This window comes from Scyliorhinus torazame, chromosome 9, assembly GCF_047496885.1.
Source record: "Scyliorhinus torazame isolate Kashiwa2021f chromosome 9, sScyTor2.1, whole genome shotgun sequence".
In the NCBI taxonomy this organism is placed as follows: Eukaryota; Metazoa; Chordata; class Chondrichthyes; order Carcharhiniformes; family Scyliorhinidae; genus Scyliorhinus; species Scyliorhinus torazame.
The window spans coordinates 199,200,102-199,224,914 of NC_092715.1; the positions used below are offsets into that span (position 1 = coordinate 199,200,102).

The 24,813-nt window shown below is 49.7% G+C and overlaps 1 protein-coding gene across 3 annotated transcripts in view; it reads right to left on the minus strand.

Moving 5' to 3' along the window:
* The window catches only part of xpa (xeroderma pigmentosum, complementation group A), a 28,175-nt gene extending 23,484 nt beyond the window's left edge, over positions 1–4,691 (minus strand). For 2 of the 3 annotated variants that reach the window (XM_072516963.1, XM_072516966.1), the window contains exons 1-3: positions 4,519–4,691; positions 1,112–1,333; positions 757–867 (exon numbers count right to left, since the gene is read on the minus strand). In XM_072516963.1, the coding sequence (XP_072373064.1) occupies positions 757–867; positions 1,112–1,289 (289 nt within the window). In that variant the 5' untranslated portion in view covers positions 1,290–1,333; positions 4,519–4,691. The remainder of the gene's footprint in view (positions 1–756; positions 868–1,111; positions 1,334–4,518) is intronic. The other variant, XM_072516965.1, reaches the window with a different exon arrangement.
* Positions 4,692–24,813: the final 20,122 nt, after the last annotated feature.

Here is a 24,813-nt window from a genome sequence, read left to right on the forward strand (position 1 = left end):
ATGCAGAAAGGAATAGCATCAGGGAAGATTAACCTTCTCTGCTCTTAGAAGAGTAAGGACAGATTTGATTGAGGTGTTCAAAATCACCAATTGTTTTAAATTAAGTAAAGACAAATTGTTTCCAGTGTGAAGGGTCTTTAATGTGCAGACACGAGGGGCCAATCGGCCACCTGCTGTCAATGTTCTGTTTCTACAGACAAATGCATTGCATGTTGTGCTATTAATACCCTGAGGTAAGGAGTGGGGATAAACCCCAAGTTGATATCCAGTTACCCCTATGGTGCCATAACAAAAAATAATTTGGTTTAGCTGAGGTGCCTTGTCCATATGGCCATCTATTAATAAATTGAGTAATTTTTATTCATTCATGGTTTGTGGGCATCAATGGCAAGGCCACCATCTATGGCACAGTAGCTAATGATGCGTTATTCTGAACATACATACTGGTTTGCATGTCAATCTACACATACCATGCTGCCATGGGCATGTCATTCTGCACATTTCATGCTCCCCTACATGTACCATTCTGTGGGCTGTGTTTTCTAGTTCTAAGCAATTTCCATTAAATACTGCAGACCATGGTAAGTATAAGAGCATTAAGTCTTGTGACGTTGTACGAGTTGAAGGCAGGAGGCCACAGAATGGAATAATCAGTTCTGTTCAGGGATTTTATTGTGATATGTGCGCATCTCCTGCTATTATCTTCTGAATAGTTTAATCTTTATACATTCTACAATGTTGTTAGCACAAATGTACCTGGTTGATGCGTAATTTTATTCACTTCATGTACCTCTTTCTCCTCCTCTTCCAGAAAGAATCCTCCTCCTGTATCTATTACTTTGGGTGTAAGCTTTGCAACATTGCAACCTGTCAGACAAAGATAAATATACCATCCTTTCAGTCAAATTGTGGTACTGCACATTGTAACAACCATCAATGGGCACAGATCTTTGTAACAGGGCTTGGAGTCAATTTTTAAATGGCAACAACTTTCTCTTGTCTTTAGCTCAGTTCAGAGCACTTAGCACAAAACATGTTTTATCAATTCTATCCAGACATAACACTGCAGACTGAGACACGAGTAAGCTAACATCTGAGAAATACCACTTGCCTGCACCAACAGGAGGGTAAGGCCTGCTCGCTAGTCTGGCCTGCCGCAAGATCAGTGCTCTCTGCCTGTTCCGCTCAATCTTGGCCAAAACAACGGGTGATAGGGATCTTTTCTGCTCCAGCTCGGTCTCTCCATCTGAAGGTGCCAACGATGATGCATTCTTTTCCTCCAAATTCATGTTTGGAACAGAGTTGTTTTATTTTGCTTCAACACAAGAAGCTGCTGAAGAGAGTAATTAGGAACAGCAGTCAGGTGATGACTACAGAATCAGAACATCTGACCAGTCCAGAGGGCAGGTTCACAACAAAGGTTAAGAGTGTAATTATTTAATTATGGAGTGGAGTGTTCAATTTTGGAACTGACCTGTGGAGACCAGAAAAGTCCCAGGATTGACATTTGGCTTGTGCAGATCATTAAGGGCAGAAGTAGCAGAGGTGCCACTTATAGTTTGACGAAGACGAGAAGAAAATAAGAAGGAAACAATTTTTTGTGAGGAAAGGGGGATCACACAAGAGAAGGTGGTGGGGCAAAGGGGAAAGATGAAAAGTTCAACCACCATTCCTACTTTCACTCATAAATGGGCAGCACAGTGGAAAAGTATAAGAGGCCAGAATTACAGCAGTTATCTCAGTGGGTTGCGAAGATGAAGGGCAAGGCCACATAGAGATTTGGAAACAAGGATGAGAATTCAAAAGTCAAGACATTGCTTGATGGGGAGCTAATGTCGATCAGTGAACACAAGGACGGTAAAGGAACGGGACTTGCTGTGAGTTAAGACACGTACAGCAGAGTTTTAGATTACCACAAATTTCTGGAGGATAGAATGTGGGACCAACAGCCAGGGGTGTTTGCGGACGACACAAAGGTTGATGGAATTGCGGATAGCGATGAGGACTGTCAGAGGATACAGCAGGATTTAGATTGTTTGGAGACTTGGGCGGAGAGATGGCAGATTGAGTTTAATCCGGACAAATGTGAGGTAATGGATTTTGGAAGATCGAATGCAGGTCGGGAATATACAGTGAATGGTAGAAGCCTCAAGAGTATTGACAGTGAGAGATCTTGGTGTACAGGTCCACAGGTCACTGAAAGGGGCAACACAGGTGGAGAAGGTAGTCAAGAAGGCAAATGGCATGCTTGCCTTCATTGGCCGGGGCATTGAGTATAAAAATTAGCAAGTCATGTTGCAGCTGTATAGAACCTAAGTTAGGTCATACGTGGGAGTATAGTGTTCAATTCTGGTCGCCACACTACCAGAGGGAGGTGGAAGCTTTAGAGAGAGTGCAGAAGAGATTTACCAGCATGTTGCCTGGTATGGAGGGCATTAGCTATGAGGAGAGGTTGAATAAACTTGGTTTGTTCTCACTGGAATGAAGGAGGTTGAGGGGCGACCTGATAGAGGTCTACAAAATTATGAGGGGCATAGACAGAATGGATAGTCAGAGGCTTTTTTCCAGGGTAGAGGGGTCAATTACTAGGGGGCATAGGTTTAAGGTGCGAGGGGCAAGGTTTAGAGGAGATGTACAAGGCAAGGTTTAGAGGAGATGTACAAGGCAAGTTTTTTTACACAGGGGGTAGTGGGTGCCTGGAACTCGCTGCCAGAGGTGGTGGTGGAAGCAGTGACGATAGTGACGTTTAAGGGGCATCTTGACAAATACATGAATAGGATGGGAATAGAGGGATACGGACCCCGGAAGTGTAGAAGATTTTCGTTTAGACGGGCAGCATGGTCAGCACAGGCTTGGAGGGCCGGAGGCTCCTGTGCTGTACATTTTTTTTTCTTTGTCCTTTGTTTTTGGGGTGCATTTTAATATTGAGTCGAGAAATAGCAAAGGCATAAATTCAGGTCTCAACAACAGATGAGCTGACCGAAAGACATGCGGTCTTAGTGATGGTGGAATGAGAGACTAATCTCAAAATGAAATGCAACGCACCAAGGCTATGAACACTGGCTTAATTTAGACAGCCAGGGGCGAGGAAGGAATCAGTAGCCAGGAAATGGAGATTGAAGCAGAGATCACAAACAATGGCTTCAGTCTTCCCAATATCTATAGTTCGCATAAGGTCACTGACGCCTTCAAAATTCCTATTTATTCATAGAACCATAGAATTCCTACAGTGCAGAAGGAGGCCATTCAGCCCATCAAATCTGCACTGATCCTCTGAAAGAATACCCTACCTAGGATCACACCCCTGTCCTATCCCCGAAACCTAACCTGTACACCCCTGGACACTAACGGGCAACTTGGCATCCAAAGGAAACCCAAGCAGACACGGTGGGAACATACAAACTCCACACAAATTGCCATCCAAGGCTGGAACTGAACCCGGGTACCCAGCGCCATGAGACAGCACTGCCATCCATTGTTTTCTCCATTGCTGATCCCACAGCCTGTAGGGTGCCAATTGTACTTCCACCAATGCTGCAAAGCATGTAAACATGAACCCCTTCTGTGATTCACATCTCTGAAGGTGGGCTTGCTATCCAGGTTAGACTGATGAAGTTGGAGGTAGAGTTAGCACTTTTGAAACTCCTTCCAATACATTGTACGACTGTCTAGGTGAGGGCAGATGTTTTTTTCTCTTGGCTGGGCCAATGAAGTCCTTATTCCTACTATCCTCAGCAGAGCAAGGAGAGGGCATTTGCCTTCAACAAGGTCTCTCGTGCCGATTTTTCACTGGGTAGCTACTGTTGCAAATAGGTCCCGATATAGCATATAGGGAATGCCAATTTCTGTGCTGGCGCCTGGAAAGGATGCAGCATGTAATGGTACATCCAGAGAGGAATCATCCAGCACCATTCCTCCTGCTGATAGGCTGCATGTGATCAAATAACATTTTACAGAATACAGGTTGAAGTTGCTAAACGTGCAGGATCTGCATGCAATTGACTGAAGAGATACAATATACAGGCAACATGCTTGGTCCAGCTACTAGCCAATCCAGGTCATAACCCTATCTCGGACAGTGGTGTTGGGTTTTTTGGGCTTCTTGCTCTGCCTGTGAAAGGCAATGATATTGGAGTCGCCTCCACCCATTTCTCTTGCTGCCATTAGAGGTGCTGCCTCGTCCCACAGATTGAGGGTGAGAATGGATGGATATTAGAACGGTAAGTGCAGGTCTTGTGAATATAATGCCTCTGTTGGGCTGTAGAAGATGCAATAAATGAGTGCTGGGACGTGTTGGCGGTTTTGAGAACAGAGTGGTGTTACTGTGTGCTGTTAAGAACGGGGTATGTTTGGTATGAGGCCGAGAACTATTTAATTGCAGCCTTGCCAATGCAGGAGAATTGACATTGCCGGGAAGAGAGGAGTAACGAGCCACTGTTGAAGAGGTGAAGAAGTGTATTTGCCCTTCCTCTTTCTGCACTGAACCCGACACATGGGGATGATGTTGTTGACACTGACCCTCTCGGTTAGCTCCGCATGGAAAGTGGTCCTCATCTCGGCCCTCCCGTCCTCCGCCAGGAACAGTGGAGAGGATATACAGCTAGTGCCATCTCTAACTCATCTTCATAGCCCCGACCCGCTCACCAACTCGCTGCACCACTGCTTCCGGCTCTCCGATCGAACCGCCCCTTCTTCCGGCGCGAAGTGATGACATCACAGGACCAGCTGCTACGCCACCTAGGGGTAGGTGGAAGGTATCGGCAGAAACCAGAAAGAATCCCGACAGTGCTGAAGGAGGCCATTCAGCCCATCGATTCTGCACCGACCCTCTGAACGAGGACCCTACCTAGGGCCACTCCCGTAACCTAACCTGCACATCTCTGGACACTAAGGGGTAATTGATCATGGCCAATCCACCTAACTTCTTTGGACTGTGCGTGGGGACTGGGGCACCCGAAGGAAACGCACGCAGACACGGGGAGAATGTATAAACTCCACACAGTCACGCAAGGCTGGAATTGAACCTGGGTCCCTGATATTGTGAGGCAACAGCGCTAACTACTGTGTCCCCGTGCGCCCTGATGATTTTTCACTTTCAAGGATGCTAACTCCCTTCATACTTTATCTCTCCATATACTTACCATATCCAACATCTTACTCTTTCCCCTTAACTACAATGCCTGCATCACCATCCCCTCTTTTGTGAAGACAGAGGCAAATTATTTATTAAGAACCACACCCACACCTTCCGCTTGTACATATAGAGTACCTTTTTGGTCTTTTATGGGCCCTTATAGAATTATAGAATCTACGGCACAGAGACAGGCCCTTTGGCCCATTTGTTCCATACCAACCAAAAAGCCCATCTAAACGAAACCCATTTGCCTGCATTTGGCCCATATCTCTCTAAACCTTTTGTCTCCATGTACCTGTCCAAATGCCTTTTAATGTTGTCCATGTCCCTGCCTCAACCACTTCCTCCGGCAGCTCATTCCACATATGTACCACCCTTTGTGTAAAAAATGTTGCTCCTCGGGTTCACATTAATTCTTTCCCTTCTTAACTTAAACCTATGCCCTCTAGTTCTCAATTTCCCAACCCTGGGAAAAAGACTGAGTGCATTCATCCAATTCATGCCTCTCATGATCTTATACACCTCTGTAAGATCACCCCTCAGTCTCCTACGATAAAAAGAAAAAAGTCCTAGCCTGTCCAATCTCTCCCTATAACTCAGTCCCTTGAGTCCTAGCAACATCCTTGTAAATCGCTTCTGCATTCTCTCCAGTTTAAGAACATCTTTCCTATAGCAAGGTGACCAAAACTGAACACACTACTCCAGGTAAGGCCTCACCAATGTCCTGTAGAATTGCAACCTAACTTCCCAACTTCTATACTCAATGCCCTGACTGACGCTAAACGCCTTCTTCACTGCCCTATCTACCTGTGACTCCACTTTTAGAGAACCGTGCACCTGAACTCCAAGGTCCCTCTGTTCCACAATACTCCCTAAGGTCCTACCATTCAACGTGAAAGTCCTACCTTGATTTGACTTTCCAAAATGCAACACCACACACTTATCTGTATTGAACTCCATTTGCCATTTCTCGGCCCACTTCCGCAGCTGATCAAGATTCTGCTGCAATTTTTGATAACCTTCCTCACTGTCTACAATACCACCCATTTTAGTGTCATCTGAAGACTTACTGATCATGCCTTCTACATTCTCATCCAAATCATTGATATAGATAACAAACACCAATGGGCCCAGCACTGACCCCTGAGGCACACCACTAGTCACAGGCCTCCAGTCCTACAAACATCCTTCCACCATTACCCTCTGCTTCTGACCATCAAGCCAATTGTATATCCAATTTGCCAGCTCTCCCTGGGTTCAATGTGATCTAACCTCCAGAGCAGCCTACCATGTGCAACTTTATGAAAGGCCTTACTGAAGTCCATATAGACTATGTCTACCGCCTTGCCCTCATCAACCTTCCTGGTCACTTCATCAAAGAACTCTAACAAATTTGTAAGGCATGATCTTCCATGCACAAAGCCGTGCTGACTACTCCTACTCAAACCCTGTCTTTCCAAATGCCTGTATATCTTATCCCTCAGAATTATCTCTAGTAACTTACCCAGCACAGATGTTAGGCTTACTGGTCTATAATTCCAGGCTTTTCTTTGCAGCCCTTCTTAAATAAGGGCACAACATTTGCTACCCTCCAGTCTTCTGGTACCTCACTCGTGGCTAACGATGATGCAGATATCTCAACTAGGACTCCCGCAATTTCTTCTCTAGCCTCACGCAGTGTTCTTAGATATATCTGGTCAGGGTCAGGAGATTTATCCATACATTCATACATTTTAACATGTCCTTCACCTCCTCCAGTATAATGCGAACTGTCCCCAATATATCGCCACTAACCTTCTCTGGTTCCCAAGTCTTCATGTCTTTCTCCAAGGTAAACACAGAGGAGAAATATTAATTGAGAACCTCACCCATCTCCAGCGGTTCCACACATATGTGTCCTCTTTGGTCCTTGAAGGGTCCTATTCTCTCTCTAGTTATTCTTTTTCCTTTAATAAACTTAAAGAATCCCTTTGGATTCACCTTAATCCTCTTGGCCAAAGCTACCTCATGCCCCCTTTTTGCCCTCTTAATTTCTTTCTTGCGTATACCCTGAACTCTAGCTATTTCACTTTTAAAGGCCTCCCACTTGCCATCCATTTTTGTTGCTTTTTGTTTTCTTTGAAGCAGTTGAATACAACTGAGTAGTTTGTTAGACCATTTCAATGGACATTTTAAGAGTCAACCACATTTCTGTGGGTCTGCAGTCATGTAGGCCAGAACAAGTAACAATGGCAGGTTTCCTTCCCTTAAGGGCGTAAGTGAACCAGATGGATTTTTATGACGATTGACAGTGGTTTCATGGTGATCATTAAACTGGTGGTGCAGTGGTTAGCACAGTTGCTTCACGGCGCCGAGGACTGGGGTTCGATCCCGGCCCCGGGTCACTGTCTATGTAGCCTCACCCCACAACCCAAAGATGTGCAGAGTAGGTGGATTGGCCACGCTAAATTGCCCCTTGATTGGAATTTTTAAAAAAAATCAAAATCATTAGACTTTTGATATACCTTCAATTCACCAAGAGGCCGAGAGAGCGAGTGAACATAAGGCTTTATTAGTCGTGAACTTGCCTAACCAGAGTTGATTGTGCAGATGTGTGCCACCCGCAGGTGGCCAGGTTATATATGGCCCCAGTGAGGGCGGAGCCAGAGGCGGAGCCCACCGGGGTTACAGTACAGTACCTGGAAGCAGCTCGTATCACCACTTCCAGGTCATAGGTTACATTAGGTGCATACAATGGTTACAGTGTCATGCATTATGGTGAATACATTCACCACATTCAGCCCCTGTTAAAAAATCAAGTCCAGCAGGGACTATGTCTACCGCCTTGCCCTCATCAACCTTCCTGGTCACTTCATCAAAGAACAAATTTGTAAGGCATGATCTTCCATGCACAAAGCCGTGCTGACTACTCCTACTCAAACCCTGTCTTTCCAAATGCCTGTATATCTTATCCCTCAGTTGGGTCATTACATATTCAGTCTCTCTGGAGGCCAGATCGTTCTCTTCAACCTCCTCAGCTCTGGCGATGCGGCGGGCACGTTTGTTGCAGGTGCTGACTCCAGGGGCATTGCGTCTGGAGCTGGAGCCTCAGTCCGGCGAGTCGGAGACGGTTGTGGTGTGGGGGTAGACAGGGGGTGGTGGGTGGCGGCAGTGTCGGCGCGGGACAATACAGGAGGCCCAGGGGGGGCGTACGGGGCGCTGGGGTGGGGGTGGCTAGCGGGTGATGTGTTGGGTGCTCTGGATCCGTGGAACACATACAGGCCACCAATACTTAAAATAGTGCAACACTATTTTATTAAGTTAGAAACTGTTGAACATACTTTCACTGTGGGTTAACGCGATGTTAGATTAAACTTAAGACTTATGCCTGTCCTAACCAGTCTATGCACTCAGCACATCGTGAATATCTGTGCTGTAAGCTGTAAGCTCTGTCCTTCTAGGAGGCTGCATCCTGAATGAGCGGGAACTCTGATGCCCCCTGTCTTTATAGTGAGTGTGCTCTAACTGGTGATTGGCTGCGGTGTTGTGTGTGTTGATTGGTCTTGCTGTGTGTCCATCAGTGTGTATGTATCTGCACCATGATATACTGGTGTATATTATGACAGCAGGGAGGAGGGCACGTTGGCATGGGAACCACCTGGTGCCAGGTCTCGTAGGGAGACCGTATCTTGCCGTCCGTCCTGGTGCGCGATGTAGGCGTACTGGGGGTTGGCGTGGAGCTGCTGGACCCTCTCGACCAGCGGGTCAGTCTTATGGCTCCTCATGTGCCTCCGGAGAAGGACAGGTCCCGGAGTTGACAGCCAAGATGGAAGCGAGACCCCGGAGATGGACTTACTGGGGAAGATAACCAAACGATTATGGGAGGTCTCATTCGTGGCTGTGCAGAGGAGTGATCTGATGGAGTGGAGGGCGTCGGGGAGGACCTCCTGCCAGCCAGGGATTGGGAGACTTCTAGACCTGAGGGTCAGAAGGACGGCCTTCCATACCGTCGCTTTCTCCCTCTCCACCTGCCCGTTTCCCTGCGGGTTGTAGCTCGTAGTCCTGCTCGAGGCGATGCCTTTGCTGAGCAGGTACTGGCGTAGCTCATTGTCATAATATCCACTCATGTATATAATGAGATGCAGACAGTCAGTGATTGACACACAGGATGACCAGAAAGCACACAACACAGTGCAGCCAATCACCAGACAGGACACTACCACTATAAAGCCAGAGGGCACTATGTTTCCCGCTCTCTCGGGACCCAGCCACTGAGACAGTCAGAGTCCACAAGCATCGAACCAACCTGCCTAACACATCACTCATCGCTCATGAACGATGTACCCCGGTCGCTGAGGATGTAGGCAGGGAAACTGAACAGTGTGAAGGTGCTGTGCAGTGCCTTTATTACATTGGCTGAGGTCATGTCGGGGCAGGGGACAGCAAAGGGGAAGCGAGAGTACTCGTCGATGACGGTGAGAAAATATATATTACGGTTGGTGGAGGGGAGGGGCCCTTTGAAATCGATTCTTAGGCATTCAAAGGGCCGGGAGGCCTTTACCAGGCGGGCCTTGTCTGGCCGGTAGAAGTGCGGTTTGCACTCCGCGCAGACTTGGCAGTCCCCGGTCATTGCCTTGACCTCCTCGGTGGAGGGGGGCAGATTGTGGGCCTTAATGAAGTGGGTAAGCTGGGTGACCCCCGGGTGACAGAGGTCATTGTGGATAGCCCAAGGTCAGTCATCTTGTGCGCTGGCGCATGTGCCGTGGGACAGGGCATCTGGGGGCTCGTTGAGCTTCCCAGGACGATTCTTGATATCGTAATTGTAGGTGGAGAGTTCGATCCTCCACCTCAGGATTTTGTCATTTTTTATTTTGCCCCTTTGTGTGTTGTCGAACATGAAGGCGACCGACCGCTGGTCGGTGACGAGGGTGAACCTCCTATCGGCTAGGTAGTGCCTCCAGTGCCACATGGCTTCCACTATGGCTTGTGCTTCCTCCTCAGCCGATGAGTGTTGGATTTTGGAAGCGTGGAGGGTCCTAGAGAAGAATGCTACTGGCCTGCCCACCTGGTTAAGGGTGGCAGCCAGGGCGACGTTTGATGAATCGCTCTCTACTTGGAAGGGGACGGACTCGTCCACCGCGTGTATTGCGGCCTTGGTGATGTCGGCTTTGTTGCAGCTGAAGGCCGAGCGGGCCTCATCCGTCAGGGGGAAACTGGTGGTTTGAATAAGTGGGCGGGCTTTGTCCGCATAGTTGGGGACCCACTGGGCGTAGTAGGAGAACAGCCCCAGGCATCGTTTTAGGCCCTTGAGGCTGTTGGGAGGGGGGAGTTCTGTGAGGGGGCGCATACGGTCGGGGTCAGGCCCCAGGACTCCGTTCTCCACGACGTAGCCGAGGATGGCCAGTCGGGTAGTACGAAAGACACACTTTTCTTTGTTGTATGTAAGATTGAGGGATTGGGCGGCCTGGAGGAACCTCTGAAGATTTTCGTCATCGTCCTGCTGATCATGGCTGCAGGTGGTCATGTTGTCCAGGGACGGGTATGTCACCCGCAAACCGTACTGGTCCACCATTCGGTCCATTGTTCTCTGAAAGACCGAGACCCCATTAGTGACGCCGAAGGGAACTCTGAGGAAGTGGAAGAGTTGGCCGGCTGCTTCAAAGGCAGTGTAGTGGCGTTCTTCCGGGCGGATTGGGAGCTGGTGGTAGGCCGACTTCAGATCGACCGTGGAGAACACACGGTACTGCGCGATCTGGTTGACCATCTCTGCTATGCGGGGGAGGGGGTACGCATCCAGTTGCGTGAACCGGTTAATTGTCTGGCTGTAGTCCATAACCATCCGGTTCTTTTCCCCGGTCCGGACGACCACCACTTGCGCTCTCCAAGGGCTGTTGCTGGCCTCTATGATCCCTTCACTCAACAGTCGTTGGACCTCAAACTTGATAAATACCATGTCTAGCAAGCTGTACCGCCTGCTCCTAGTGGCAATGAGCTTACAGTCAGGAGTGAGATTCGCAAAGAGTGAAGGGGGGGGGTGAGACCTTGAGGGTCGCGAGGCTGCATATTGTGAGGGGGGGCAAGGGTCCGCCAAACTGTAGGGTCAGGCTTCGGTGATTACACTGAAAATCCAATCCGAGCAGTAAGGGGGCGCAGAGGTGGGGGAGGACGTAGGGCTTAAAGCGGGTATACTCCGCGACCTGCATCGCGAGATTGGCGATACAGTATCCCTGGAACTGGACTGAATGAGACCCGGAGGCAAGGGAGATTGTTTGTGAGGCGGGGTAAGTGTGGAGGGAGCAGCGCCTTACTGTGTCGGGGTGGACAAAGCTCTCCGTGCTCCCAGAGTCATTGACCCGGACGACCATCATGGAGTTTTTTTGCGGTTTCGGCTGCGACTGGTCGAGGGTCACCGCACCCAGCTGCGGGTAGCCTGCTTGGTCGGTGGAGTCACAAGATGGCGGCCCCCATGAGTCGCACGTGATCGAAGATGCCGACCAAGATGGCGGCCCCCATGAGTCGCACATGTCGGTCGGTGTTGGGGCCGGCGGCCAAGATGGCGGCCCCGACAATTCACACGATGCCGATGACGCATCTGGAGGGGACGTTCCGGGCAGGCACGCAGCCACATTGCGGGGTCTGTGAGTCCATAGGTCGGGCCTGGTGCATTTTCGATTTCTGGGCCTTAGGTCAGCCCAGACAGACTCTCACGTAGTGCCCCTTTTTCCCGCAGTCGCTGCACGTCGTTGAGCGGGCTGGATAACGCTGCCAGGGGTGTTGGCCCTGGCCGTAGAAGTAGCATTGCGGTTCTACGGGCTGGGCTGGCGGACGGGCGGCGCAGGCCTGCGACGTAGGCGGGTCCGACGGGGGCCGCGATGATAGTGTCCACGAGGGGGTCGTCGGGTCCGCAGGGAACTTGCTAAGGTTCTGGTAGGTCACCTCTAGCGAGGTAGTTAGTTTTACCATGTCCCGCAGGTCGGAGGTCCTGTTTTCCAGCAGACGCTGCCTGATATAGTTCGAGCGGACCTCCGCCACGTAGGTGTCACGGATCTGTGAGTTCATATGCTCCTCCGCCGTCACGTCTCGATAGCTGCAGTTCCTCGCGATTAGAGTCAGGGTTTCCAGATACTCGTCCAGCAATTCTCTGGCGTGTTGACGGCAAGTAGTGAGGAGGTGTCTAGCGAACACCTCATTTACGGGCTTCACGAAGTGCGCCTTGAGGGTTGCGACCGCCTCCTCGTACGCAGCCACTTTCTCAATCATTACCGAGATTCGATGGCTCACCCGAGCGTGGAGGAGTCGCAGTTTGAGGTCTCCGAGGGAGCCGTTGTGGAGGAGTCGACGTAGGCCTCGAAGCATTAAAGCCAATGTTCAAATATTTCCTTGGCTTCGGACACGCGGGCGTCGAGTTCGAGCCTGTCTGGCTTTGGAGCAGCTTCCATGGTGCTGTTGACGAATAAATTGATATACCTTCAATTCACCAAGAGGCCGAGAGAGCGAGTGAACATAAGGCTTTATTAGTCGCAAACTTGCCTAGCCAGAGTCGCTTGTGCAGTTGAGTGCCACCCGCAGGTGGCCAGGTTATATATGGCCCTGGTGAGGGCGGAGCCAGAGGCGGGGTCCACCGGGGTTACAGTACAGTACCTGGAAGCAGCTCGTATCACCACTTCCAGGTCATAGGTTACATTAGGTGGATACAATGGTTACGGTGTCATGCATTATGGTGAATACATTCACCACAACTTTTAATTCCAGATGTTTTATTTTGTTTAATTTCCACACCTGCTGTGGTGGGGGTTCTCTGGATTAACAGTCCATCGACAATGCCACTACGCCACTGCCTCCCTTCATCCCTTGGATTTAATGAAGGCTGTAACAGGGCAAATGTGGCTGGACACATGGCAGATCAAATTTAATGCAGAGAAATGTGAAGTGATATACGCTGGTACAAAGAATTAAAAGAAGCAATATATCTTTCCTGAGGTTCAATGCCCAAAACTAAATGCTGTACTCCAGACACTGTCTGACTGGGCCTTTGTACAACTAAAGTATTGCTTCCTCACTTTTGAATTCCAGGTCCCTGGACATACCATTACCCTTCTTGAATAATTCTAGTACCATTATTACTAGCTTTTAGTGATTTGTGTACAAGGATATTTGCATTATTTTGCCAGTCCACAGTGCCTAGTTTTTTTTACCATTAAAAACATATTCCAATCCAAAATGGAAGATTTTCCACATTCAACTTAATCTGTTTTATTTTTGCCCACTCAAACGTATGTCCCTGTGTAACTTCATATTACCATCTATGCTGACAGAACAGTTATGAGGAGGTTTGCATTATCAGAAGTGTTATCTCAGAGATGAGACATCAATTCAAGGTCCTGTCTGTCTGATGCAGTTTTAAGGAATCCTATGCTAATATCTGAAATGGCGCTGGAAGTTTTCCTGGTATTATAACCTGCATTCCAGACTAAACCAACACTATAAAACAGAGTATCTGTTCATTTGCTTGCTGTTTGTGAGTCCTTACTAATATGCAAATCGGTTGCTATGTTGCAACTGGGAACTTTCTTAGAATAGAATGGAATAAAATAGAACAGAATACCTACAGTGCAGAAGGTGGCTATTTAGCTCATCGAGTCTGCACCAATCTCCTGAAAGAGCACTCAGCCTAGGTCCATTTCCCACCCTATCCCCATAACCTAAGGTGGACATCACAGGACACTCGGAGCAATTTAACATGCTGCGAGTAATTTGACATGCTCCGTGCAATTTAGCATGGCCAATCCACCTAACCTGCTCATCATTGGACTGTGGGAGGAAACCAGGGCACAGAGAAAGCCCACGCCGACACAAGGAGAACGTGCAAATTACACACAATCACTTAAGGCCAGAGTCGAACTCGGGACCTTGGCGCTGTGAGGCAGCAGTGCTAACCTGTGCCAATTTTAAAGGGGCCATATCAATGCACGTTGCTTTGAAGATGTGATAAGGTACCTATACTTATTTTGTTTCATTTGTTGCAGTTAGATAAATGCAGACAATTGCATGCATTGTCTTCAAATTGTTATCACAAACAGAATTGGGACAGAACTTTGCACTGAAAATTACAGCGAGGCTAACAGAGCTCACCGCTATTATGGAGCAAATCAAAGAGAAACTTTTTGAGTGCGAACATATGCAGTCTAACATTAAAATCCAAAATTTCCAGACAGTTACCCTGCACCTCCATAGGCTGCGCTATAACGGCGACTTGCTGATATACTGGGCATTGAAATTAGGACATGAAGTTCCTAATTTAGTTTGCCATTAAACCCAGCAGAAGCTGTTAGTGGATTTTTAATAGCATGATAAGGTATCATTAGAGCCAATCAACCTCTTTGGCGCCAACAATTTAAATGCATATGTGTCGTCTCGACCCTTTCGAGCTAAATGTTTTGGACATTTTTCTTCTTCTGACATTTCCACCTCTCCCTTTCTTTGGCAGTCCTTATTTTTTGCTTTGGATATATGATTCAAATCTAATTTATACTTCTTGGTTAAGACTCGGCACGTCATAGTGTGGATTCTTCAATCAGATTGGTTAAAGACCTCGCTGCGTGCCTGTCTCTCATATACCACACATCCCTGGTAGGGCAGGTTGCAACGCTCAAATTCCAAGTGACAGTCAGTCGGTTCTAAAAAAAAAGCCCCGCAAAAACTTTGTGAACATCATTAGCATATTGAACAGCGAGTCCTTTTATATTATCGCTGACCGCAAAATTTGCAAGAGAAGGGGAACTGTGCATATCTTAGAATATGCTATGAAAATATTTACGTTCCACTGTCTAATTCTGACTCTCCCAGTGAGCCTTCCTACCATTTTATAAATAAGAATAACTTTAATCTTACCTCCAGTAAAACAAAATCCAAAGTTCGTGTTCCAGTGTTAACAAAACCCACAAATACTGCATTTTGCAGTATTTTCTCTTTCATATTTGTAATTCATCTATGCTTTAATATCCATTTTCTAGTTTAATCACAATGCTGCAAATGTTCTTTACCTCGTGTATTTTGTTTTAGCGTTAACTCAAATTTCCATATTTCTCGGCACATACCAAAGGACTTTATTGCCCCATTGTCTAACTCTAGACATTGACAGAGACAAATGCACTTCTAGATGCCTGACTGAGTACTAATTTTATTACAATAATTTTCCATGATGTCATGCATTATTCCCTCCAATATGCAACACCTTGTATTTGTTAGTCTTAAATTTGATCCATCATATATTTGCATCAAGTAGGCAGTCATATGATCCCTTTGCAAATATCTAGCTGCGTCCTCAGCTTTTACTGCCCTGCCCAGTTAAATGTTATCTAACAATCTTGCAGCTGGTTTCACAATTCATGTTATTTGTGTAAACATGAAACAGGCACATATACTTGAGGAACGCCACCCAGCTAGCTTGTCAAACACCTCTCACCAGCACTCAGTATCTTTTATTTTATCCACCATACTCCCATTCTGGGTTCCCAAAGCTTTCAACAACAACTGATCTAACATCTTTACATCATAAAATGTCCCGTGGAACTACTCAGGATCAATATAAAGCAAAATATGACACTGAGCCACATGAGGAGATATTAGGTCAGATGATCAAAAGCTTGGTCAAAGGTAAGCTTTAAGAAAGATTATCAAGGAAGATAGAGAGGTAGATACAGTTAGGGAGGGATTTCCATAGTTTAGGGCTGAGACAACTGAAAGAACTGCCACGATGTGGAGTGATTGTAATTGGGGATGCTCAAGTGGTCTCAATTACAGATATCTCAGAGGATTGTAGGCTGGAGGAGATTATGAAGGTAGGGAGGGACATGGCCATAGTGATATTTGAAAACAAGGGTGAGAATTTTAAAATCAAGACATTGCTTGACCAAAAGACAATGTAGGTCATTAAGCACCGGGGGTGCGATTCTCTGAAATGGAGACAGAGTGTTCGCGCCGTCGTGAACGCCGTCGAGGTTCACGACGGCGCAAAACGGCCCCTATCCCAACCGATTCAGGGCCCAATAATGGGCTAGGAGCGGCGCCGCGTCATTTACGCGCGCCAGGCCTTGGCGCCGCGTAAAGGCGGCGCCGCATAACTGCCGTGGTTGCTGTCCTCTCCGAGTCCGTCCCGCAAGAAGATGTCTGACGGATCTTGCGGGGCTGCGGAAGAAAGGAGGTCCTCCTTCAGAGAGGCCGGCCCGACGATCGGTGGGCACCGATCGCGAGCCAGACCCCATTTGAGGCCCCCCCCCCCCCAGTGCAGGATTTCCCCCCCCCCCCACCCCAGCAGGCTGCCCCCCCCCCCCAGCGTTCCCGCGCTGTTCCCGCCGGCAGCGACCAGGTGTGGACGGCGCCGGGGGGAACCCGCCGTTTTGGGCAGGCCGCTCGGCCCATCCGGCACTGAGAATCGCGGGGGTACCGGTGAATCGCCATTTTGGCTGTTTCGGGCGATTCACTGGACCGCGCCATGCAAAACGCGATTGTGCCGATCTGGCTGCTTGTGTGAATCGCGGGAGGGCGTCGGACCGGCGTTGTGGGAAAATTTGGTGACCCAGGCGATTCTCCGAACCGGCGCGGGAGCGGAGAATCGCGCCCAGGGTGCCTGGAATGTGGTGTGAGTTAGGACATGGGCAGCAGAGTTTCGGATGACCTCAGGTTTACAGAGGGTAGAATTGGAGACAAAGCTAGGAGTGCATGGCTGTAGACAAGTCGAGAGGTGACAAAAGCATGGATGAAGGTACCAGTAGCAGATGAGCTGAGGCAGGGACAAAGTTGGACAATGTTGTGGTGGTGCAAATTGGCAGGGTTGGTGCTGGAAAAATATGTGATCAGAATCTCTGGGCCAAATATGACACCAGGTTAACGGTCTAGCTTAGTCTCAGACTGTTGACAGAAAGGAATGGAATGGAGGGGGGACTGAAAACAATTACTTCAGTTTTCCCAATATTTAACTGGAGCAAATTTCTGCTCAGCCAATATTGGATGTCAGATAAGCAGCCTGGTAATTTAGCACCAGTTGAGTTGAGAGAGGTGGTGTAAATTGGGTGTCATCGGTGTACAAGTGAAAAGGAACACTGTTTCATATGAAACTTCAACAAAAGTTTCCTGAATGTCTCAGTGAACCATATGACTGAACATTTTGACTAACATGTTTATATGTAATTTCCTCAACTTCAAAAATACTTCTTGTCACTTCCTACACACTGTTGACTATTTCTCACAGCGTCATTTATAATATATGACCGGGTGGGATTATCTCTTCTGGGGACTAAGTCCTCATGCCCACCGGAAAACGGGCAAGAATCACTCTGGACTTTTTCCTCAAAGGTCCGGGGTGATTCTCCGCTTTCCATGGGGCTAGCAGAGCCCCGGCGCGTCCCGCAGCTCTGGGGCGGGATTCTCCGCTCCCGCGCCGGTTGGGAGAATCGCCTGGGTCGCCAAAATTTCCCGCGACACCGGTCCGACGCCCTCCCGCGATTCTCCCAAGCGGTGAGAACGGCCCCATCGAGTTCCGCGCTGCGCAGGCCGGAAAATCGCCTAAGACACCCAAAATGGCGATTCTCCGGCACCCCTGCTATTCTCAGGCCCGGATAGGCCGAGTGGCCAGGCCAAAACGGTCGCTGCCGGCGGGAACAGCGCGGGAACGCTGGGGGGGGGGGGCGGCCTGCGGGGGGTGGAAGGGGGGATCCTGCACCAGGGGGAGTCCTCAAATGGGGTCTGGCCCACGTTCGGTGCCCACCGATCGTCGGGCCGTCCTCTCTGAAGGAGGACCTCCTTTCTTCCGCAGCCCCGTAAGATCCGTCTGACATCTTCTTGCGCGGCGGACTCGGAGAGGACGGCAACCACGCACTTACATTTTTCAATCTCATTGACTAAAGAGAAACACCCAGATGCCTGGTTTCCTTTGCTGCCCCATTACCAGCTTACATTCAGCAACTCGCCACACCAATAAAAATCTTAATTATGCAAGGACAAGTCAAAATAACATCAGATGCCATTAGACGCCCTGTAAATGATGGCCTTTTATCATTTGATTATTCACAAGCTCACCTGTTTCAATATTCTCCACTCCACTTTGAACTCTCCATTACTATTATGATTCTTTGCTTTCTTTATCTAGTTCTGCATCTTGTTGGCAGTTTTGGATGGGTAAATTAGTTTCATTTTAGTTTCAATCTGATGTACATACATGTGTAAAAGAAATCAGTTTAATAATTTGTATTAATATCTTAAAGGAGATTAATCAGTCACATTTCTCAGATGATTACTTCTGAATCTTTAGTTGTTATTTTTATGTTAATTGTACAGTTTTAATGATGTAATAACTTGTAGAAGTAGTCTTTACATTGATTAATTTCATTTATTGCAATAACTTCAGTTAAGAGCTGCATACTTCAGAACAAAAGAACTGCAAAGTCTGGTAACATGCTAGTACAGTGGCTAGCATTGTTGCTTCACAGCTTCAGGATCCCAGGTTCGATTGCCGGCTTGGGTCACTGTCTGTCTGGAGTCTGCATGTTCTCCCTGGGACTGCGTGGGTTCCCTCCGGGTGCTCCGGTTTCATCCCACAAGTCCCGAAAGACATGCTGTTAGGTGAATTGGACATTCTGAATTCTCCCTCTGTGTACCCGAACAGGCGCCGGAGTGTGGCGACTGGGGGCTTTTCACAGTAACTTCATTGCAGTGTAAATGTAAGCCTACTTGTGACAATAAAGATTATTAATTAATAACCATACTCAATATTGGCTCAACTTGCTTAAACTAGTTTGTTCTAGTCGGATGAATAGAGGTCTTCACACCTCTAGGAGGCTATGTTCACGTTACAGAGAACAGTAAGAAGTCTTACACCAGGCTAAAGTCCAACAGGTTTGTTTCGAATCACTAGGTATGTACCACGTACCTGGTCGGTGGTGTTCACACGTGTAATGGTAGTTTGCAGCAAACTACCCATCCTTTCAGAACAATGACCACGATACCACACAACCCTGCCAATCTCTGCAAGACGTGCCAGATCATCGAGTGCCACCATTACACGTGAGAACATCACCCACCAGGTACGTGGTACATACTCGTGCGACTCGGCCAACGTTGTCTACCTCATACGCTGCTGGAAAGGATGTCCCGAAGAGTGGTACATTGGCGAGACCATGCAGACGCTGTGACAACGGATGAACGGACATCGCACGACAATCGCCAGGCAGGAATGTTCCCTTCCTGTCGGGGAACACTTCAGCAGTCAAGGGCATTCAGCCTCTGATCTTTGGGTAAGCATTCTCCAAAGCGGCCTTCAGGACACGCGACAACGGAGAATCGCCGAGCAGAAATTGGTAGCCAAGTTCCGCACACAAGTGCGGCCTCAACCGGGACCTTGGATTCATGGCGCATTACATTCACCCCCCACCATCTGGCCTGGGCTTGCGAAATCCTACCAACTGTCCTGGCTTGAGACAATTCAAACCTCTTTAACGTGTGATAATCCCTCTCCAGTTGCTCCGTCTGCACCTGCAAAGACTCGCTTCAAGGTATCATCTTGCATCTTTATCTTTGACTTTGTCAATATATATGTTTCTGGAACCCACCTCTTCATTCACCTGAGGAAGGAGCTGTGTTCTGAAAGCAAGTGATTCGAAACAAACCTGTTGGACTTTAACCTGGTGTTGTAGACTTCTTACTGTTCTCACGCCAGTCCAACGCCGGCATCTCCACATCCTTCCTTACAGAGAAGATACTGACCACATATTATTTCAGCTAACCAATGAGCTAGATTTGCTCTGATCACAGGGTGGCCTGACTGACAGAAAGGATTAAAAAGCCAGAGTTAGCTCGGTCTCATTGCACAGAGAACAAAGTAAAACCTTAGGGGCAGGAACTGAAGTATTAGTAAACAGACAGTTTAACACATGCTATTGCAAGACAAATAATCCAGTTGAGCAGACCTATAAAGAGGCAAAGAGACCATCAGGGCTAGGAGGCCTTAGGGGATCCTGTGTGTTAACTGTGTCCAAAACCGAGACTTCCGGTTGCGGCGATGACCAGCTGAGTCGCACGTTTCGGCACCTCCCGTTTTAACGGACTTTTGGGCTCTTATCGGGAGCCCCAACGGAAATTTTTCACGGCCAAACTCAGTGTGAGGCGATAAAGGAAGGAGTCCCCCCGGGTGTGGATGGAAAGAAGCGATAGTAGTGGCCAGATTGCGGAGGATCCTCTGGAGCAGCGGCAGAGAAGAGAAGGGAGTAGCAAGATGGCGGCTGAGGGAGCCCAGATGGTATGGGGCCCGGAACAGCAGGAGTTCCTCCGGTGATGTGTGGAGGAGCTCAAGAAGGAGGTGCTGGCGCCGATGTTGCTGGCGATTGAGGGATTGAAGGAGACGCAAAAGACCCAGGAGATGGAGCTCCGTGGAGTGAAGGCAAAGGCAGCCGAGAATGAAGACGAGATACAGGGCTTGGTGGTGAAGACGGAGATGCATGAGGCACTACATAAGAGGTGCATAGAAAGGCTGGAAGCCCTGGAAAATAGCTTGAGGAGGAAGAATTTAAGGATTTTGGGTCTTCCCGAAGGGTCAGAGGGAGCGGATGTTGGGGCGTATGTGAGTACGATGCTCCATACTTTAATGGGAGCTGAGGCCCCGACGGGCCCCCTGGAAGTGGAGGGAGCATACCTGGTCCTCGTGAGAAGACCGAAGGCAGGGGAAATACCGCGAGCAATAGTGGTGAGGTTCCACCGCTACAAAGACAGAGAGATGGTCCTGAGATGGGCTAAGAAGACACGGAGTAGCAGGTGGGAGAACGCGGTGATCCGCGTGTATCAAGATTGGAGTGCAGAGGTGGCGAGAAGGAGGGCGAGCTTCAATCGGGCCAAGGCGGTGCTCCACAAGAAAAAAGTGAAATTTGGAATGTTGTAGCCGGCAAGACTGTGGGTTACACACCAGGGCAAACACCACTACTTCGAGACGGCAGAGGAGGCGTGGGCATTTATTCAAGAAGAGAAGTTGGACTAGATTTGAGGAATGGATGTTTGGAAAAAAGTAGCGAGGTGATGGGAAGGAATTGTAAAGGGGGGAGAGGGGGAGGGCTTATCTGTAAAAATGTTGGACGGGAGAATTTTTTCTCCCCCACCCCCAGAGGGGGGGGGGGGACACGAAGAAATGTGGGCGCCGGTGGGGAAGGGGACAGGGAAGGGGAGAGGGAACTGTGCCATTAGGGGCCGGGCCGACAGGAAAGCGCGGGCTTTTCTCCCACGCTACGGAAATTGTGGCAGGAAAAGTGGGCGCAGGAAGGAAGGGGGCCCCACATGCAGGGAGGCCAAGGGTAAACGGGGGAAGCCGAGGTCAGCCAGAGTTTGCTGACTCCCGGAAGCAATATGGGGGGAGCAATCAAGCTAGAAGGGAATCTAGGGGGGGGGTTAAACTGGGTTGCTGCTGCTGAGGGTAAGGGGGAGCTGATATGGGATGGGATGGTCGGGACGGGAGGGCGCTGTCTGGGGGACAAACGGGTGCGTGGGACCCAGGTGAGGAGCTGGTTTAAAAAAGGGGATGGCTAGTCGACGATGGGGGGGGGGGGGGTAAAGTCCCCCCCAACCCGGTTGATCACGTGGAACGTGAGAGGGCTGAATGGGCCGATTAAGAGGGCAAGGGTATTTGCGCACCTAAAGAGACTGAAGGCGGATGTGGTTATGCTTCAAGAGACGCACCTGAAAGTGGCGGATCAGGCCAGATTAAGGAAAGGATGGGTGGGACAGGTTTTCCACTCAGGATTAGATGCAAAAAATAGAGGGGTGGCAATACTGGTGGGGAAACGGGTACTGTTTGAACCTAAGACCATAGTGATGGACAGTGGGGGCAGGTACTTGATGGTGAGTGGCAGATTGCAAGGTGAGGCGGTGGTGCTGGTGAACGTACATGCCCCGAACTGGGATGACGCGGGTTTTATGAAGCGTATGTTGGGACGCATCCCGGACCTAGAGATGGGAAATTTGGTATTGGGGGGGGGACTTCAACACGGTGCTGGACCCAGGGCTGGACCGGTCCAGATCTAGGACCGGGAGGAGGCCGGCAGCGGCTAAGGTGCTTAAGGGCTTTATGGAGCAGATGGGAGGAGTAGATCCCTGGAGATTTGCTAGACCGAGGAGTAAGGAGTTTTCCTTCTTCTTCCACGTCCATAACGTATACTCCCGGATAGACTTATTTGTCCTGGGAAGGGCGCTGATCCCGAAAGTGGCAGGAACGGAATATTCGGCTATAGCCGTCTCAGATCACGCCCCACACTGGGTGGATCTGGATCTAGGAGGGGAGAAGGAGCAGCGCCCACTTTGGAGATTAGACATGGGACTGTTGGCAGATGAGGGGGTATATGGAAGGGTGAGGGGATGTATTGAAAGGTACCTAGAGGTCAACGTTGATGGAGAGGTCCAGGTGGGAGTAGTATGGGAGGCGCTGAAAGCGGTGGTTAGGGGGGAGCTGATTTCCATAAGAGCCCACAAGGGGAAAGAAGAGGGTAAAGAAAGGGAGAGGCTGATCGGGGAGATTCTGAGGGTGGATAGGCAATATGCGGAGGCCCCGGATGAAGGGTTATACAGGGAAAGACAGAGACTACAGACGGAGTTTGACCTGCTGACCACGGGTAAGGCGGAGACGCAGTGGAGGAAGGCACAGGGAAAACAATACGAGTATGGGGAAAAGGCGAGCCGACTGCTGGCCCAACAACCTAGGAAGAGGGGGGCGGCGAGAGAGATCGGAGGAATTAGGGACGGGGAGGGAAGGATGGAACAGAGGGCGGAGAGGGTGAGCGGGGTGTTTAAGTCATTCTATGGGAGGCTGTATAAGTCCCAACCCCCGGAGGGGAAAGAGGGAATGATGCACTTCTTGGACCAGTTGGAGTTCTCGAGGGTTGAGGAGCAGGAGGTGACAGGTCTGGGAGCGCAGATTGAGGTGGAGGAGGTGGTAAAAGGAATCGGGAACATGCAGGCAGGAAAGGCCCCGGGACCAGATGGGTTCCCGGTGGAATTTTACAGGAAATATGTGGACCTACTGGCCCCACTCCTGGCGAGAACCTTCAATGAGGCTAAGGAAAGGGGGACACTACCCCCGACGATGTCGGAGGCGATGATATTGTTGATCCTGAAACGAGACAAAGACCCGCTGCAGTGCGGGTCATACAGGCCCATCTCCCTCCTAAATGTTGACGCCAAGTTACTGGCCAAGGTGATGGCGACTAGGATAGAGGACTGTGTCCCAGGGGTGGTACATGACGACCAGACAGGGTTTGTTAAAGGGAGGCAATTGAATGCCAACATACGAAGGTTGCTGGGGGTAATGATGATGCCCCCACCGGAGGGGGAGGCGGAGATAGTGGTGGCGATGGATGCAGAGAAGGCATTCGATAGAGTGGAGTGGGACTACCTGTGGGAGGTACTGAAGAGATTTGGATTTGGAGAGGGGTTCATCAGATGGGTTCAGCTCCTGTACGGGGCCCCGGTGGCAAGCGTGGTTACAAACAGGCAACAATCCGACTATTTCCGATTACATAGGGGCACAAGACAGGGGTGTCCCTTGTCCCCGTTACTGTTCGCGTTGGCAATCGAGCCATTGGCCATAGCGCCGAGAGGCTCTAGGAAGTGGAGAGGGGTGCTTCGAGGAGGAGAGGAACATCGGGTGTCATTATATGCGGATGATCTGCTGCTATGTGTGGCGGACCCAGTGGAGGGGATGCTTGAGATAATGCAGACACTCAGGGAGTTTGGAGAGTTCTCGGGATACAAATTGAACATGGGAAAGAGTGAACTATTTGTGATGCACCCCGGGGAACAGGGCAGGGGAATAGACGATCTGCCGCTGAGGAGAGTAGCAAGGGACTTTTGACATCTAGGGATCCAGGTGGTTAAGAACTGGGGAACCTTGCATGAACTTAACTTGACACGACAGGTTGAGCAGATGGAGGAGGACTTTAAAAGATGGGACATGGTGCCCCTGTCATTGGCGGGTAGGGTGCAGGCGGTCAAAATGTTGGTCCTCCCGAGGTTACCCATCGAGCTGCGTAAACCTGTTGATGGTCTGGCTGTAGTCTATGACCATCCTATGCTTCTCCCCGGTCTTTACCACCACTACCTGAGCTCTCCAGGGACTGTTGCTCGCTTCGATGACCCCTTCCCCCAGCAGCCTTTGGACCTCTGACCTGATGAAGGTCCGGTCCTGGCACTGTGCCGTCTGCTCGTGGGTCGCAAGTGGCCCTGGGATAGGGGGGTGGCGGTGAGTGCTGGCCAGTTGGGGCCTGAAGGGGGGGTTGCCGCGGCGGTCCATAGTCGCTGGAGATCGCGGCCACGGCGCAGGCCTGGCAGACCCCCACAAAGTGGCCCTTCTTGCCGCACCCTTTGCAGGCGGCGGTGCGGGCCGGGCAGCGCGGGCGGGGATGGTTCGCCTGCCCACAGAAGAAACAGCGGGGCCGCGTGGCGTTAGCGGGCCGTCTCGCCGCGCAGGCTTGCAGGGTCAGGGGGAAGGTCTGAGGGGCTGCCGCTGCGGGGTGCCACGCAGCCCAAGGGACCGCTGCACGATCGGGTGCAAAAGACAGCGCGTTTTTGTAGGCAACGTCCATGGACCCTGACAGGGCCCGTGCCTCTGTAAGTCCCAGAGTGTCCCTTTCTAGGTGTCTTCGGCGGATATCGGGGGAGCTCATACCTGC